This window comes from Uloborus diversus, chromosome 4, assembly GCF_026930045.1.
Source record: "Uloborus diversus isolate 005 chromosome 4, Udiv.v.3.1, whole genome shotgun sequence".
Classification (NCBI taxonomy): domain Eukaryota; kingdom Metazoa; phylum Arthropoda; class Arachnida; order Araneae; family Uloboridae; genus Uloborus; species Uloborus diversus.
The window spans coordinates 49500377-49519133 of record NC_072734.1 but is presented as its reverse complement, the minus strand read 5'-3'; the positions used below and the strand labels follow the sequence as shown (position 1 = coordinate 49519133).

The 18757-nt window shown below is 33.4% G+C and overlaps 1 protein-coding gene across 1 annotated transcript in view; it reads right to left on the bottom strand.

The window, feature by feature from the left end:
- LOC129220557 (uncharacterized) overlaps positions 1–16540 on the bottom strand; it is a 103221-nt gene extending 86681 nt beyond the window's left edge. Inside the window, exon 1 of the mRNA XM_054854988.1 lies at positions 16410–16540. Coding sequence (XP_054710963.1) covers positions 16410–16500 — 91 coding nt within the window. The 5' untranslated portion in view covers positions 16501–16540. The remainder of the gene's footprint in view (positions 1–16409) is intronic.
- Positions 16541–18757: the final 2217 nt, after the last annotated feature.

Sequence of the window (18757 nt, the reverse complement as noted above, 5' to 3'; positions counted from 1 at the left end):
CTAATTCTATATTAGCTACCAGTTTGTTTGGCACTCTTGGCTTCCTTAAGAGGTTTTCCACCTCCAGCTCGGTTAATCCTATGCCGGGCTGATGAGTGCTAATAAGCACGAAACTGCAGTCCTCGGCTGGAATTGACTGAGCTGGCGGTGTATTTCATGTAATGAAAGATATTGCTTTCTGTTAAAAATAAAATGATTAGATTCACTTTACATGCCGTTTGTTCTTCTCAATGTGGCAATATAGCGATTGCGTATAATAACACTTTTTTCGTTTTCCCTCCTTTTTACAATGTCATAAAACATTATTGAACCAGTGAAAAATTATGGCGCAAAACTATATATTCATCAGATAATTTGTTGTTTTTCTATGAATATTTAAAATGTGTTAAGGACCTTTCAAACGTCCTGTACATATTTTTTTCTCGATAACCTGAGATAGAAGCAAAAGGGAAGAAAATAACAAGCCAAGAAATGTGTTAAGGATCTTTCAAACACCCTGTATATATTTTTTTCTCGATAACCTGAGATAGAAGCAAAAGGAAAGAAAATAACAAGCCAAGAAATGTGTTAAGGATCTTTCAAACACACTGTACATATTTTTTTCTCGATAACCTGAAATAGAAGCAAAAGGAAAGAAAATAACAAGTCAAGAAATGTGTTAAGGACCTTTCAAACACCCTGTACATATTTTTTTCTCGATAACCTGAGACAGAAGCAAAAGGAAAGAAAATAACAAGCCAAGAAATGTGTTAAGGACCTTTCAAACACCCTTGCCTAATGGGCGGTAATATACTGAATATACCCTGTACATATTTTTTTCTCGATAACCTGAGACAGAAGGGTCATTCCATATCAAGTGATCCAAAGTTTTTTCCCTCACCTTTTTGTATTTCTTTGAAATTCGGCTCATCAATTGTACCCTTTGAGGTAATCAAAAGTCCAAATTTTTAGATTTTTATCTCTATTATTTTTTTATTTATGACACTTTGATTTTTCGAAAAACCCTCTTTTTTTCATGGATGTTTGAACATAAAATGGACGATAACTCAGCACCAAATATAGATAGAAAGATTTGGTAAAAAGCATTTTAAAGTACATTAGTTGCTGTTTAATTGGATATGCAACATGACTAATTTCAGAAAATTTTTAATTTTTAAAAAATGAAATTTAAATTTTAAATTTAAATTTCTCAGAAAAGGTATAAGGAATTTTTTTTAAAAAAATCTCAAAAATTTGTGTGTATTTTATCTTCATTTGTGCAAAGTTTCAAGTTGGAATCTCAGTGGGATCATATTTTTATGCATTTTTAAATAAAATTTGACTTATGAAATAATGACATTTTTCAGATTCTAACTAGTTAAATATAGGGTTCTCTTACTAAGGATGGTCTAGTAAGTAGTAATTGATCATGACATGCTTGAAATGAGCTGACATGAATTTGTAGATTGGTACCCCCCCCCCCCCCCCCCCTCCCATGCCACACAACCACTTTTTATCTTTTTTTTTTTTTTCAAAACTGTATTTAAAAAGAAAAAAAAAGCTCGCACGTAAGAGTTATAATCATAACAAACTGGGATGCACGCTGCTAAACATCAGCAGTGACTAAGGCTTATAAATGGGGGGGGGGGGGGGTCATAAAAACTAAAAGTCAGAAAAACTTTAACAGACAAATAGAACCACTCATTTGCAGCTTTTTTTTTTCTTTCGAAAAGTGGGACGATAGGGAGGGGGAAGAGTAATCTGGAATGAAGCTTAACAACATGGAAGGTTATGCTCAAACTAGCAAAATTTGTTAGATCTATAACTGCTTTTAATATATGCATAAATAGATCTTGCTGCATTGCTCTCCTTTACAACTGAAACTAAAAAGAAAACTAGCATTAAAGAAAAGAAGACCGCCGCACTCCAAATGTTGTAGAAAGACAGTTTTATGCGGAGATACATATATGCTCTCTTTTACAACTGAAATTAAAAGAAAGCTAGCATTAAAGCAAAGAAAAAAGTCAGCTGCACTCTAAATGTGTGGAAAGACGTTTAGTTTTATGCGGACAGACATATGATCTGATATTTAGATTGATTTTTAGTTTAGTGTGAAAAGAATGAAATAAAATGGGGGGGGGAAACACTCCTATTTTGCTATGATCTTGGGGCAAACTATTTCTTTCCTCCCTCTAAAATTGAAAGTTGGCGCAGGGGTAGGGGATGAAATGAATCATAACTTTCCTTATCAGATAGTGAATTAATCAAGTAAATTTGTGAAGTTCGGATTGAAAATGAAACACTTGGTCCGAAAAAAAAAAGCGTCAGGTGAGGCGTGATACTATTATAGTGTTAATCGTATGTGTGGGTGGGGGGGGGGGAATGTACTTCATATTGCTTTAAAGAACATTTACGAGCTTTTTATATGCTTTCTATTCATTTTGTTTTATTTTATTAATTTATTTATTTTTTGCGTTTTGAAAATAGTTTTGAAAAAAAAAAAGTGGTGGTGCTGAGGGGAGGGGCTTTTTCTTGCTTTAAAGAAGATTATTTACCAACTTTTAATAAGTTTACTATTTATTTTGTTTTATTTATTTAATTTTAATTTTCGAAATGTTTTGAAAAAAAATTAAAAATCGTGGGGGGGGGGGGAGCTTACCAATCTACAAATTCATGTTAGCTCATTTCAAGCATAATCATGATCAATTAATACTTACTAGACCATCCCCAGTAAGAAAACCCCATATTTAACTAGTTAGAATCTGAAAAATGTCATTATTTCATAAGTCAAATTTTATTTAAAAATTCATAAAAATATGATCCCATTGAGATACCAACTTGAAACTTTGCACAAATAAAGATAAAATACACACAAAATTTTGAGAATTTTTTTTTTAAAATTCATTGTACCTTTTCTGAGAAATTTAAATTTAAAATTTAAATTTCATTTTTCAAAAATTAAAAATTTTCTGAAATTAGTCATGTTGCATATCTAATTAAACAGCAACTAATGTACTTTAAAACGCTTTTTACCAAATCTTTCTATCTATATTTGGCGCTGAGTTATCGTCCATTTTATGTTCAAACATCCATGAAAAATAGAGGGTTTTTCGAAAAATCAAAGTGTCATAAATAAAAAAATAATAGAGATAAAAATCTAAAAATTTGGACTTTTGATTACCTCGAAGGGTACAATCGATGAGCCAAATTTCAAAGAAATACAAAAGGATGAGGGAAAAAATTTCCCAAATTTTGGATCACTTGACATGGAATGACCCAGAAGCAAAAGGAAAGAAAATAACATGCCAAGAATCGTTGAACACGGTAGTCTAATTACTACGGTTTCCATCGGATTTCAGAAATAAATTACTGGCTAATTGGTCTCAAGTTTTCCAGCAATCCTTCTTTATACCGAATGAAGATGAGTAGCTGTTTTGAAGATCCCAGAACATAATTTTCGATTCGTAACATTGAACATAACAGGCCACATGGATCAGTTTCGCGGGCTGCATGTGACTCTTAGTAGACTGAGCACCACTGTAATAAACTGAAAACAATTAACCATCCTTGTTTGCTTTTAAACAAGAAGTTCCGTCTAGAACTATATGAGCCTACTTTCCCGTATACCCATACTACTTTCTAGTACCTGATCAATATTCTCAAAAATAGCTAAAATTGCAAATTAATTCAAAAATATTTTTCCAATATTTTAAGCTAATTTCTAGGAATAAAATATTCCTCACTTATCTAAAAAAAATTAGATGCGTAAAAAGAAAAAAGAACGCACAAATAAAATAGCAGCACCTTTTAAACAAAGCAGCTAATACACTTTTTTCCCCATTTCAAAAAAAAAATTCTTTAACAGTTTTCAAAACGAAAAAATAAAAGTTAAAATTAATAAGCTCATTAAAAAAATACATTACATCAAAAAAAATCGTTTTTTTTTAAATGAATTAATGCACTTACCAAAATAAATAAAAACAATAAAATGTCAACTTAAAGAAAAACTTTTCATTGTCAAAAAAAAAAAAATCGTCTGCGCATATCTTTATGTAGGAACATAAATGACTTCAAGTTTGTTCGCCGAAAACTGAACACTCAAATTAAAACTTTAGCGTGAAAATAAAAACCAGTCATATCAACAATAATTATTTCACAGTTAAAACCATAGCTGCGGAGTCAATCTCATTTTGGAATAAAGGAGTCGGAGGTGAATATCCAAGAATCGGAGTCAGTCATTTGTCCTCCGTGTATAAATTTTTGCCAAAGCTACGAAGTCAAGTCGAGGAGTCAGAGTCCGATTAATAGTCGGGCACAAGAGTCGGATTCGGAGTAAGGTGCCCCTAAATTCTCGGAGTCGGAATCTGGAGTTTGACGTCAAGAGCTGTTTCCAACAAAATTTGTTTGAAGTAAATCCGCCTTCGAGTACGGAATCTACATTGACTTTCAGTTTCCCCGTAGGCGCTATTGTTAAGGGATTTGAACTGTTCAAAGTTGAACGGAAAATTGTTCAAATCAAAAAGATATTTTATATACAATTTTTTCATCAGAAACTTTTTCCTACAAAGTTTGTTTGAAACAAATTCGCTTCACAGTTCGGAATTGCCTTGAATTTCCCAGTAGGCGCTATTGTTAGGTTTTTTTGAACTGTTCAAAATTGAACAAAAAATAGTTCAAATTAAAAAGTGAAATATGGGAATGAGGTGTACTCGCCCGAGATCTTTCGAACAAAAAAAAGTTTGTTCGAATCGGACTATTCATTCAAAAGTTATTAGGGGGAGACAGACCGACAGACATTTTTTTCCATTTCTATACCCTACTTTCCAATTTTTAATTTTTTATACTTATTTAATTATTTTATTTAATTTTGACTTTTTTTTCTTCCTGATTAGGTTCATTAAGCCTTTTTTCATGCTTTTTTCTTCTTTTTTTGACTTTTACTGGGAAAGTAGGCTAAAAAGTGAGCAGGGAAGATGATTATGCAGCCGAACTTTACTAATACAGAACGCCCCTTTACTGAACCACTTTTTTCTCTGATGATTTAAAACCGTTTCACCGCATCACAAACAATGCTTTGATCAACGTGCATAAAAATAAAATTATCTCAAACACGCGTTGACGTGATTCAAGTGCACCCATTACATTTTCAAGGATAAGACTGATATCTATTATGTTTACAGTTTATACTACAAGTTAGACGAAAAGTAAGTTATGTAATAGGCAATGGGAGATAACCTTATTATTACGGAAATAATGAAATATGCTTTAAAGATCATAACGTTGTCTTTTTTTTTTCTTGGATTTTTGCATTGGATAAAAAATGCAGTCGAGTCTACTAATAGAGATAATTCACCCAAATGAGGATTTACAGTCAAGCCCGCTTATTGGAATACCGGTTATAAGAATATCTAGCTTAATGTAAAAGATTTTCAATGTACCAAACCGTTGATGTTTATTATTTTAATTCCTGTTTAATTTAATATTCCGCTTATTAGAATACTTTGCCGTGGCAAATTGACTATTCCATTAAGCGTGCTTGACCGTAGTGACAGATATACCATATCGCAACTGTCGCAGTTGCGAGGAGCATCCATGTATCATGTCTCAACCCGTATTTATAAATAATATCTTGACGCAATATGGCGGATTTTATGTACTTTTCTCAATGTCCCAGTGTACCCCATGCCACTGTACCCATGATGAGAACGCATATCCGATAATCTGGCATTTTCCAGACTTGGCCTTTTCTCGGTCCTCACAGTGGCGTATTTACAGGTTTGGGGGCCTGTAACAATGCTTTTTTGGTAGCACATTTGAGGTGAACATAAAATATTTTTCATCTTTGCATCTCAGAAAGGGAATGCGCGTGCAACAGTGTATAGCATGGATACAGTGGCATGGGGTACACTGGGACATTGAGGAAAGATTTTAAACTCAGCCATATTAAGACAATATATTAAATATATTATTGTTTTTAAATACGGGTTGAGATATACATAGCACACAAAACGCATGAAAGCAGTTTTTAAACAAGCCTTAAAGATAGTTATAATGATAAGACACATATGAGTTTAAAAGTTATTTATTTTCAAAACAAGTTTGGTTCGTTTGAAAAGAATAAAGTACATTAAGCAAAACGTTACGAGACGATAAAAGGGGAATGATAGAATGTAATGTGTAAAGTCAGAACTTCATTTTAACTTAGAAAATCATCGGAAGTCTTCATGAAATTATAATCTATTATTTCGTTGTTTTTGAACTGCCAGAAGCCTCACGATTTGGGCACTTTGGAAAGTGTTAATACACAGTGTTTGTTTAAAGTGTTATTACACATTTATACACACAAAAACTCAGAATAGTGATACAGAATTTTGAGTTCGTAAGAAGTATTCATTAGTAATACCAGTGTCAGCATATAAATGGGCTATTAAATGCACTATTTTGTTGTACGCAAATGTATCTGAAAATACATTTTAAATGGCACCTCATTAAACTCAATGTCCATTAATAGTTAAATTTTAAATCTTTATGTTATAAAATATATTTCTATTGAACTAAAATGTTTACTTTATGGTGGGAATGCTAGAGGTGTATCAAAAACATTGTCCCACTGTACCCCGAAAACAGTATTTTTAAATCAAGAGTCAAAAGTTGCACAAAATTTGTTAACGAAGTAATGAACATCACACGCATGTAATTACGAAGGCAGCCTTAAATGCATTGATACTGATTATTGAATAATTTATACCTCAAATTCAAAAAAGTAAAACTTAACAAAAATACAGCAATACTATATCAAAAATAAACAGAGCTACTCCTTTTTTGTATTCATGTATTTATACAGAGGCTAAACAACTTCACATACATAGTACAGGAAAGCTTACAAATTGCTTTGTCTCCAGACACTCACAGGAAAGATTTACAACACAAGAGAAGGAAAAACCACCCAGGGTACTGGCGGGAATCGAACCCACAACCTTCAGCTTATCAGAAAACACAATTTCTACCACAGAGCCAGGGGGCCCCGTAGGGATACTGCTTCCTTACAAAGTTGAAATGTGGCAGCGGTTAGTCTCCACGATGTTACCATACAGGTTAACTAAAATATGGCCTATTTTTTTAATTTTTAGAATTTTAATTAGAAAAAATTTCATTGGTCCTACTGTATTCCCCTACAGATGAAACTCGACAAGAAAGGGTGTTCGATTTTATTTTTGAACCCATTATGATGGCAGAATCGGAAATTTTTCTTGATAAGCTTGATGATTCACTTAAAAAGTAGTATACAGCAAATCGTGCCAACCTTTTTGCCGTAATATATCAATTAGAAATGTCGCCAAGAAGCCAAAGTTTGGTGGTTGCAATAATGCATAAATACACCCTTGTGTGAATTAATGGAATCAAGTTGGAAATTTTTAATTTTCGAATTTTTTAGGTTGTTCAATCTTTGTTTATAACAGTTGTTTAGCCTAGCAGTTGATTAGGTGCTATAACCTCGCGGGTTTTTTTTTTTTTTTTTTTTTTTTTTTGTCACAAATATTGTGTTTTGTTTAAGTATTATGAATTTCTACATATTTTTGCTGTTTTTTCTCAATCCAGTCACATTTTATCTTTTTGTTAGCTATGGATATTACTCCACGGAAGAGGCAGGCCATTGTGGCATTAAGTGAAAATCCGATTGCACAACAAAAGAAAAAATGATTTGCGCTTTGCTAAAAACATGGTTTAGAGATCAAGTCTTCAAAGAAAAGTGCAAAATACTAGTTGTCTCTAATGCCCAGTCGAGTGAAAATGTTGATAAACAAAAAAAAGGGGGCATACTAAGTGGTGATTTTGATTTTATAATTAAATGTAAATAAAGGCGATTTTGTAAAAAAAATTGACTTGATTCCCTTAATTTTCACAAGGGTGTATCTGATATTCATATGAAAGATACAGAAAGTTTCGCGGTAGCTACAACATATAATTTTGAGTTTCCAGGCACAAAGCAATTACCAAATAAAAAACCATAATACAGGAAGTACAGCAGCAGTTACAATGAAAACGGCCGAAGCACAGAACTTTTTCACATTGATAAAAATACGAGAATGGATTTGATTCAGTGAATGTACTGATAAAAGATATCTAAGTTACGTAAGCACTGGTTAAATAAACGTGTCATCGATCTTATGGTAAACAGCGATGTTTGAACTCAACGATCTCAGAGGTTCATGAACTGAGAGAGTCTCGTGTAGAAATATTTTTAAGGTTCAATCAATTTCATACAATACCCAAGGGCGCTCCGAACTTAGTTTTTTGAGAGGGCGGAAATACTCAATTTGCCGAAAGGAACTCCAAATTTTGCCAAAAGATGATAATTTTACCGAATAAAGCTCCAACTTTGGACGAATGATAATAATTTTTCCTTATGGAACTCCAAATTTTGCAGAATCATGATAATTTTTACCGAATAAAAATACCAACTTTTGACGAATGATATTTTTGCCGAATCGACAGACAAAATTTGCGGAATAAAAAAATTTAGGGAGCTCACAGAGACCTCCCATCGGGGCGCCCCTGAATACTGTGAGCACCACTTCTGCTTAAATGCTTTATTTTAAGCAAAAGAGATCCTTCAAATAGTAGAATCAGTGCACAGTCTAACCACCGATGAGATGGAAGGGCAAACATCCGGTTTGCAAGCAGAAATGGACGCATCTATTAGTTTTTAGGGGTGCCAGCTTTCGCAAATGTGTGTTAGCCTTTAAATTAAGCAGAGTCATATTAAAATTGACGAAGCACGCGCATCAAATTTTTACTTTTCTCCCTCATCGACATAAACTCGTCGGAACTGAACGTTTGCAAATTCCATATCATCCGTGGGCAGACTGTTAACTCCTCCCTTCGATTTGTTGATCATGAAACATTTAATTTCATTCGTCTTACACAACTGTCCTCTAAACTAGCGTTTCTTAGTTTCTTTGATTAGTGGGACCCTTCTTCGTGCTCACTTTTTTCGTGGAACCTCTAGTTTTTAGGCGATAGTTTGCAGTGCTCTTAGCTAGAATTTGGAGGGCAGGGGAGGGGGGCAGGTTCTTACCTCAAAGAAACTATAACATTAACTATTTGTCATTAAATAGCCAATTTAATCGACTACATTGTATTTTAGTTATTGATAAAAGCTAACTATTATTTGTTATTGTAAAATACTAATACTATTGAGAATCTGAGTATTTTCATAAGGGATAAATAATCTCAGAATTTATGCAGGAGGGCAATTCCATGATAAGGTCAACCAGATGATCAAATTTTTAAAATTAAAATATGTAAACAAATGAGGTGTCATTTTAAAGGTAAAGAGTTGTATATTTTGAAATGCCTGTCTAAAATTTGATCACTTCAGTTATAAATAAGTTACAGCAGGTTAAATCAAGGTCAACATCTTGAGTATTTTCAAACCATATTTGGAGACTCTCGAAGAAATTCTGTTTTTTCCAAAACATTTATGCTAATATTATGAATTGAGATGAATAACCATTTAAAGATACAAACTGTTGCTGGTGATGTTGCAAAAATGCGTCAAAATATAATTCATTTTGATTTGTAAAAGAATTCCTCTGGGGTACATTAAGTGTTTTACGTCCGACACCAAAATGGGCAGTTAATTATGCTGAGCCAATAATTTTAAAGCTACATACATGTATTTTTGGGTACAAAGAATTTCAATCTCTTTGATGTAACCTATTTTCATTTTGTAACAAGTGAATATTTTTTACTAAAATCTAGGTATCGGACGTAAAAAATTTTTTACGTCCGACACCATTTACGTCCGACACTGTTACATTCCTTTAAATAGCATATGTTTTCAACTGTATTTCTCCTTTTTTTGCCTTTAATTTCAAAGTTAAAGTGAAACATGCATAAAAAACAACTTAGTGAATTTATTGTATATACATTTAGGGTTGATAGGGGTAATTAGGACCCCTTTTGAGAAAAGGTGTGTTGAATGAACGTAATACAGTTGATTAAGATCAATTTTGACAAATTTGCCAAAACTATAAGTGTAAAAAGAAATTAGAAACACTAAATGACTGCGTCTATGTAAAGTTGGCTAAGGAAGAACCATTATCAACATTCAACCAATATAAATCTTGATGGTTTTCTTTCATATAAGTTTCACAAATAACTAATCACCAGCTTTTGTAGCTGAACTATCAATTCCTACTAAGTTATCATAGTTGTCTTTTATTTCAGTAATACAAATATTTCATCAAAGTTGCTTTTGATTTTCAAATCCTCACTGTTAGGGGGGGGAACGTCTTATAGAAAAATTTTACGGGGTAAGTGGGGCCCCTCCTCTAAAACAGTTTTTAATAATATTTTACTCAAAAATTCTGACTGCAGTATGCACCTTAAGTTAAACTGTACATGAATGTTTAATGATCATAAAAAAAATAAATGCTAACCGGGAAACACTTCTTTGAAAAATGCTGCTTAAACTCGCCAAAAAATATTGTTCAGATTTTTTTTTTCTTTTTTTTTGACTAAGTTCTCTGACCTAGAAAAAAATTCCACTTAACCCAAATATATGCAAAACTAATCACTATGATGAACCATGACTTGATCAATGTAAAAAGGTATAAAAACCATATGGATATTTCAGTTTTTGGGGAGTGACCCACTTACCCCAGTGTCCCACCCCCCCCCCCAATCAACCCTACTTTTGAATTTACTTGGTAAATTTTGTTTCAGTATATGTAACCTATAATTTACATATTTATAACTAATCATTTTTATGTATTTACATTTAAGAGCAATAGTTTACATCCAATATGAACAATTTACGTCCGACACCGAAAATTTACGTCCGACACCAAGCTAAAAATATTTTTTAAAATAATTTTATTCCTTATAATATCATTTGAAAACTGTAATATATGCTTCAATCATAAGTGTACTTTAGAATTATGCTGTTTTTAAGATTAAAATGTAAGCCAATTCACAGACTTTTAATCATTTTTAAGTGAACCATCAATTTTACTATTTGTGTGTTTACGTCCGACACCAACTCTTTAATTTTTTTTAATTTATATTTTAGGGATCTATTTTGAAAAACTAACATGATTTTTTATTCAGTGGGATGTAGTAAGTATCTTGTAAATAAATTTGATCATTTTGAACAGTTTATATTTGGTAAATGGAATTAAAACTGAGAAATTTTTCTTCATTTTTTACGTCCGACACCATGGAATTACCAAGGAGTTATAAAATAGTTTCTTATGAAAAGAAATACTGAAGTGTTTTATCTACAATTCTGTTAATAGTTCATTTAAACTTGCACAGAAAAGTTTTTAAACCTTAAAAATCTAAATGTCTCTGATGTCACTGTGTTGTGTGTTGACCTCAGACAGAGCGAAACCATTTAAACACTGTTGACCAGAACTGCTCCTTAAATTGGTCCTCACTCGTCAAGTTTTGAAACTGTCTTTCAACTGCCCATGGCTAATGGAAGAGTGACAGTATCAAGAGCAGAATACTTTAAATTAACGTCAAAAATCGTAATTTTAGACAATAGTTGGTAATGTTGAAGAAAAGCGGGTTTCAGATGCCCTCAAGAAATGTTTTCAGCATTGAAGTCATTTTTAAGCTATCTTTGGTGATATTATGGGGGCAATGGCTTCTTCCGAAAATTTTTCGAAATAGAAGTTATTAAAGTGCAATTTTACACGATCTTTGGAGAAATTAGGTGAGAATAAGGTGTTTTGATCTCGGAAAATTTCGCAGTTGAAAAGTCCTAAAGGCATAATTTCAGGCAATTTTTGACAGCCTAAAAATTGCATTATATTAGGCAGAAAATCAAGTAATTTCAAAGTGGCTAACCTTGATGGGTACTAATGCTCAAATTAGTACACGAAAATAAAATTAAATTTATTTTTAATTTTGAAAAAGCGTTATTTTTATTGATTTTTAAGCGACAAATTTCAAATATGTGAAAAGAAAACATGCAAGTCTCAGGAACCCTTGAGGAACTCCCCCTCACACAATTTAGGAAACGCTGCTCTAAACTAACAGATTTCTTTGTTGTCTTCCAAACTCATACAAAGGTCTTTACAAACAATTTAACATATTTATACAGTAGAACCTCGTTTACTCGGGCTTATTGGGACCAAAGGCAATCAGGATAAACAAAAATCGGGATAATCCGTGTAACATGGGTAATGAGTAAAACACTTTCGTAAGTAAGAAGACTTGTCTTTTATCACAGCAAAAAACCGATGCTTTGTAACAACATTATATAGGATTGTTACTCGTATACACTATCATTTATAGGTGATCTGCACTGGTGTCGGACTTACACTCCAAATTCAGCATGTTGTTTATTAGATGGGGATAATTTATTACACGTCCTATGCAGAGGTTGTACTAATCAAATTAAAGAGCGAATATTTGGCGCATTTGTAGTTCCGTTCTTGCTATCGTAATTTAGAATTATTTTAGTGAATATATTTTTTTAACTCTACAAATTTGATCCGGATAAACGGTAGCTGGATAAATGAGGTTCTATTGTATTTAAAAAGGAACTTTGTCATTTAAACAAATAGGAGTTGTTTTCTTTGATTTGAAAGTTTTGGCATCAAATAAATGAAAATCAGCATTAACTAATGCTCCTAGATCCCCAACCCTTGCGTTAACAATTGATGACTGAGTTAGGCTTCCACCCCCACCCCCTCTCCCTTTCATCCATCCAAATTCAGTGAGAGCGATGTATATTTTGATCAAATGTTAAGAGGTAATCCGATTTTTAAATTTTACTTTCTCAACACAACATAAATAAGAGTTATACCCATAATTATAAAAATGAATAATGCCAATTGGCGTAGAACACGACTGAAACGTTTAAAAAACGAGCTGATGTGTGCATCACCTGACTTCCTTTTACACCAACTTAATGCTATTTACCCATTATTGGCAACTTTAATCTGATTCAATCATAGACTAAAAATAAGAGTAGACCGAGCTATGGCAACCCTTTTGCTGCTCATAGACCAAACCATGTGACTGGTGGATATCCTAGCAACAACGGGCGTTAATCGTAGCAGACGATCAACGCCAACGCGAAATAAAATAAATAGAATTTATGGAACACGGAAGAATGATCTTTTATGGAGTCCGATTTGTAAATTTGTTATTCTAAGTTGTAAATATTTTGTTAATATAGTGAGTTTTTCGTTTAGATAGTATTGTGCATTTTCTTTAGTCAATTTCAATAACTCTCTAAGCAATAAAAGATGCAAGCGATCAAGAAGAATCTGCAAACGGTAAGATTTTTACCTACAGTTTTACAGCAAAAATGTACGATTAGTACATTTTTGCGTTAGGGCAAAACGTTTACGCCATTTCGTTCACGCCAACGCTGACAGCTCCAAATGAAATAAAAGTTACCGAAAACTGATCAAAAACTATTACTAATGTCAAAATAATGCAAAACTAAAAGAAAAACTGTTCTATCTCTGCACCTGGAAGTTTTTTTTAATGAAAACACATTGTCTTAAAATACATGTCGAGTGCCAAACTATAGATAATGCTGCCATCTAGCAACCATGCTGCCAAAGTCTTCGCCAAGCCCTTCCACTAGTCACATGATACATCTATGAACCAATTTTCTTCATCAGCAAGAATGAGAAAGCTCGGTCTACTCTTATTATTAGTCTATGGATTCAATAGTTAACTCTCTAAATATCACCAACAGTGGCCAATTTTAAACCAGATTTTAAAAAACCGCCAAATTTGTCGCCAAGTTGTCGACAAAACTTGGCGACCAAAAGAATGGCGATATATCGCCGAGTGTCCGCCAAATTATAGCTTTTCGATGCACTTGAGTTTGCATCGAAATTAACAATGATTTCCTCACAAAAAAGTGTGAAACGCCCAATTTGGAACATCCGAATGCAACCAAAAGGGGAGGTGCACAACTAGACCCCACTAAGAGTCTACGTACCGAATTTCAACTTTCTAGGACGTACTGTTCTTGAGTTATGTGACATACATACGCACATACAGACGTCACGAGAAAACTCGTAATTAACACGGGAATCGTCAAAATGGATATTTCATGTGTCTATACGTTCTTAGGCACTTATCCACGTGTGGTCGAGTCGAAAAAAAACTCATAATTCATTTAGATGAGTAAAATGGAAATTAAAGTCGATTTTTTAATGACATTTTTTTTTCGCGAGTACAATACTTCCTTTTTTGTAAAAGAAAGTAAAAATAGATAAATAAAAGTGTGTCCCCCCCCCCCTTTTTCTGAAAAATATCGGCTATACTCGGCATTTAGATGTTTTTCAAGGCCGATGGGCCGATGTTTAATTCAAGTTAGCATCGGCCTAAATTTTTGAACCATCGGTGACGATGCATCGGAGTCCTAGTGTACAGCAGCAGTGCTTTGCCCTCATTTAATTGTGAAACTACCGAAAAAAAATTTAATCGTGGGTTTGAGTAATGGGGGGGGGGGGGGCTCGTTCCAAATGGGGTCTCGCTTCAACTTTGAAACACGTGAATACAGTTTATTTTAGCCAATACGAGCCTTGATTCATTGTTCTTGGAAAAAAATCCAAATTATCTCTGTTTGGTTTATCTAAACAGTTTTCAAAGAAGCAGTGGCAATAAAGTCTAACATTTCGAAACTCAAAAACTTTTCTAATAGAAAAGAGGCTCCCCAAAATCCAAAACACGTGTATAGGTTACCGTTAAATTGTGAAATTCGTTATGTTTTCGAATTAACTTGGCATTTAATGAAATAATTGTAGTCTGGCAAACCTAACCTGGCAGTGTCGTAATGCTAGAATTAGGATGTGCATAGCCTTCACAATGCTTCCAGGTTAGGTTTGCTCCAACTATGGGCAGGTCAGTTAAAGTATTAAAATTATTGTATTCTACAATTTAACTAGCTATTCGATTAAATAACGATTACTTGATCGTTAAAGTATGAAATACGTCACTTGAAAGTTTTTTTGAACCGGTTCTAGCGAATTTTAGTCAGTTTGGAACCTAGCTGCTTTGCATGATGTATGTGTGAGGGCGCATAGTTCCGTTGCTTTTTGACATAGAATTTAGACTGCGTATTTGTTACTTTTCAGCTTTCCTTATTATTGATCAACTAGAAAATCGCTCGTCGAGGTATGACGGGTGAAAATTGCTTCTGAATTTGAACGAAGCAATTGCCTGTTTACTGACATTTTGATATTTGAAATTTTAACCCGAACTCCAGTGGATGAACCCTGAACTCCAGTAGATAGCATTCATTATTGACCACTTTTCGTTACTTCAGTCTTCTAAAATGACAGTTATTAGTAGAACAGTTAAGTTACCGGATCCAGTTTAGCCTTGTCATAATAAAGAATTTCTCTGCATGTCAAACATTGCCAAAAAATATTATCAAAGCATCATGCCGTGGCGCGAATTTCATTGTTGGTGATGTTACAGAGCGTTACTCGATCAGTGAATTTGCACATTTGTTATAATATATATGAGGATTGATCCGCAATTGGGATAAAATGTATTTTTCGAAAGGTTTGAGCTAATAAGGATCAACTAATTTATGAAATGACTTTGAAAGTGCTTATTTTTTCACTTTAATGGTCTATAACAGTTTCTCAAGGGGGGTGGTCCCACCCAACGGTGGGAGATGGGAGGATGCTGAGGTGTAGTGAACAAACTTTGGGCAGTAAAGGTTTGGTGGATATTTCTCAAGTGGTGGGCGAACTTAGTGCTGTAGGGGGCGGCAGAGGGCTGATAGGTAGGAGCCGGCCCCTTTTTTTTGACGTCGCCCAAAATAGCTCTAAAATGTGTTTTTCGGGGACTGCTGCCGAACCGCTGTTCCTTCTAACGTCATCAAAGATAGCCAAAAATTCGTCTGTAGGATTTCAACTTGAGAAGACTTTCGGAAAACTTAACATAATCAAAGATACCCTAAAATTGCGTTTTTTTTTTCTATTTCAACTTCAAAAAACTTCCGGAGAAAGACTTCCAAATTCTCTCCAGCTTTCCCGTACTTAATAACAACCGATATCTTAAAACTTCGTTCTTAGACATTTCAGAAGAGAAGAGCCATCGAACCCATGAAGCCATTTCCAGATTTATCTCTAAAGCTACTTTACTCAATGGTTTCGCCTTTCAAAATTCAACTATTACAAAAATTAAATTATTTCCAGATTTTTTTTCCAAGACTTTGCTAAACATTTTTGAGTCTTGCGTATAAGACAAATTTAACTAATGATCAAATTAAATCATCTCCTAAATTTCTCTAAAACTAGAAAGCATTTTTAATTTCTAAAACTAGACTTTGCAAGACGTTTTCCCTTCTCGAGTCAGCCAAGTTCAATTAACTGATTAAATTCATACACGTAAGCTCTCACCAAGATTTCGTGAAGAAAAAGCTGATAGCTTACCAATTATTTTCTTCAACTTTAAACCCCGCGAAGCACCAGCGAAAACTGAAATGCAGATCACAATACACAAATTCCTTTTCAAAAACCGCATGGTCGTTTACTGAAAGCCTAATAAATACGGGTAGTCTGACACTTTTGCTTTTGTAGCGAATGTTCCACCACAGTTTGACCCAATTCGACAAAGTATATTTCCATCCCCTTGTTATTCTATTTCCCACCTGCACATCGCCATCCGCTGTTTATGACTAGATATGTGTGCGAAATCATTAAAATTTCGATTCTGGTTATTTCGGAACAGAGCGATTGCGTACGGGATCTAACCAACAAAAGGTTGAAAGGAAAGTTTACACGAAAATCATTGCTTTTTAATTAGCAGGTAGATTCCATTTATTCGTTTAGTAAATCGCAATCGCTTTGGAGTATTAGGTAAAAGACATTGGACCAGTAGAGTGCAAAAGCAAATAGCTTGCTTTCATATTTGCTTCTTCACGAAGAAATTCTTTCATCTATTCCAAAGCAACGATAGAGATAATTAAAAGTAAAAATCGCATCAAAGAAAAATATCAAAAATATTTTCGTTTGCAGCTCTTTCTTTTGGGTAAAAATATTGCACTCCTAATTTCCTTTTAATTTCCGTTTCCAAAAATAAAAATATTTAATTAAATATTTAATGGAAATAGAAAAATAATAATATCAATAATCATTACTTCACAAATCATTTGCGCTTAGAATTCACTTCATTTTGATTCAATGAACTTATCTCTAACTTTTGCCAGTGGTTAAGCCGACGAGAAATGATATTTCGATTTTTATTAATAACTTCTTTTCCATTTCTTAATACCTACAATTAAGAATATATTGAGTTATCAATTATTTAGAACTAAAAAAAGGTTTTTAATGTTGATGGTTTCTTAAATGAAAAGGTTTGTATTACTTCCGTGGGCGTTGCTGTAAAAAAAATAAAAAATTTAAATGCTCAAAATATACCCTTAAAGTAGCAAAATCAAAAAAAAAAAAAAAAAAAATTTATACATGTCTTTCATCAAGAAGGTTTTCCAACGATATATTGGATTTCAATAAGTATGAGTCTTCTTACATTCAAGAAGGGAGCCATGTCTCCCTAAGTGTTGGATCAAATCTCCGCAAATCTAGTGACACTTAACTTATATGCAGACTTGAGGATCATAATTTTTTGCACGATTTCTACTTCGACTTATGCTATTATTTTTAGCCATAATAATGCGCAAATTGGCAAACTATGTATATTTTTTTATTTTGTTCTAACTGTTCTACAAACAAAAAAAGGAAAATAATTTTTTTAAAAAATGGGTCAAGTCTCCCTATTTCCCCTACTCATTTTCATAAGTTTTTTTTTTTTTCTTTTTGAATTCGTATTTTGTGAAGAGCATAAACAAAGGCTGTAATAAAAATATCAATACTAATTTCGACAGTATCAGCATAAGAAATCCCGTTACCTCAAAGATCTCATGCTTCGTACACACGTGCAGGTAGTTTACCTTACCCATTTCTCCGCTAATAAGCGCACGTGCGTTCAGCCTGTATCCTGTAACTAGCCACAATGACATAAAATTCCTTAGAAATAATGTAAATCTAGTTTAAAATTAAACATGACTCCTCCTGTGTTTATTTACTTTCGTAATTAAAGTATAGAAATGCATCATGTTTTATTTTAAGCAAGATCTACATTAAGTGAATCAATTAATCAACGTTTTGAAGCACAAAAATTGCAGTTTTTGTGCTTCAAAACGTTAGTTAATTCATTCATTTAATTTTCAGCACGAAGGTATTTATTCGTTATTAAGATCTATATTATTTCAAAGGAATTTTATGCTGCTCTTGACTGACTGCAGGGGCATTTATCCTATGCATTCTTTATCAAATGGAAAGGAAATATAGGTTATACATGAGCTTTTATTTGAAAATAATTTGAAAAAAAAAATTAATTTGTACTTTGACATCTTGAATTCAAACTATGTTCTTCGCAATCACGAGTGTGTGTGTTTGTGTGGGGGGGGGTATGTTTTTTTTGTGTGAGAGTATGTATGTGTGTAGGCATGTCTGTTTGTATGGGGGTATGTGTATGTGTGCGTAGTTGTGTGTATGTGTTTGTGTGTGTGTTGTGTAGATGTGTGTGTATGTGTAAGCGTAGGCAAGTAAGTGACGCAACTTGGAGACGGTTTCCGCTAAAGGAGCAGCATCGTGTGGCGGCCGGCCGACGGGGGTGCTGCAGAGGGAGGCGGGGGAGGGGGGAATAAAATCATAAGACATCAAAACAGTCAAGTGAGAATAATAAGCAATCTTGATTACTCAAAAAAAAATAATAATAA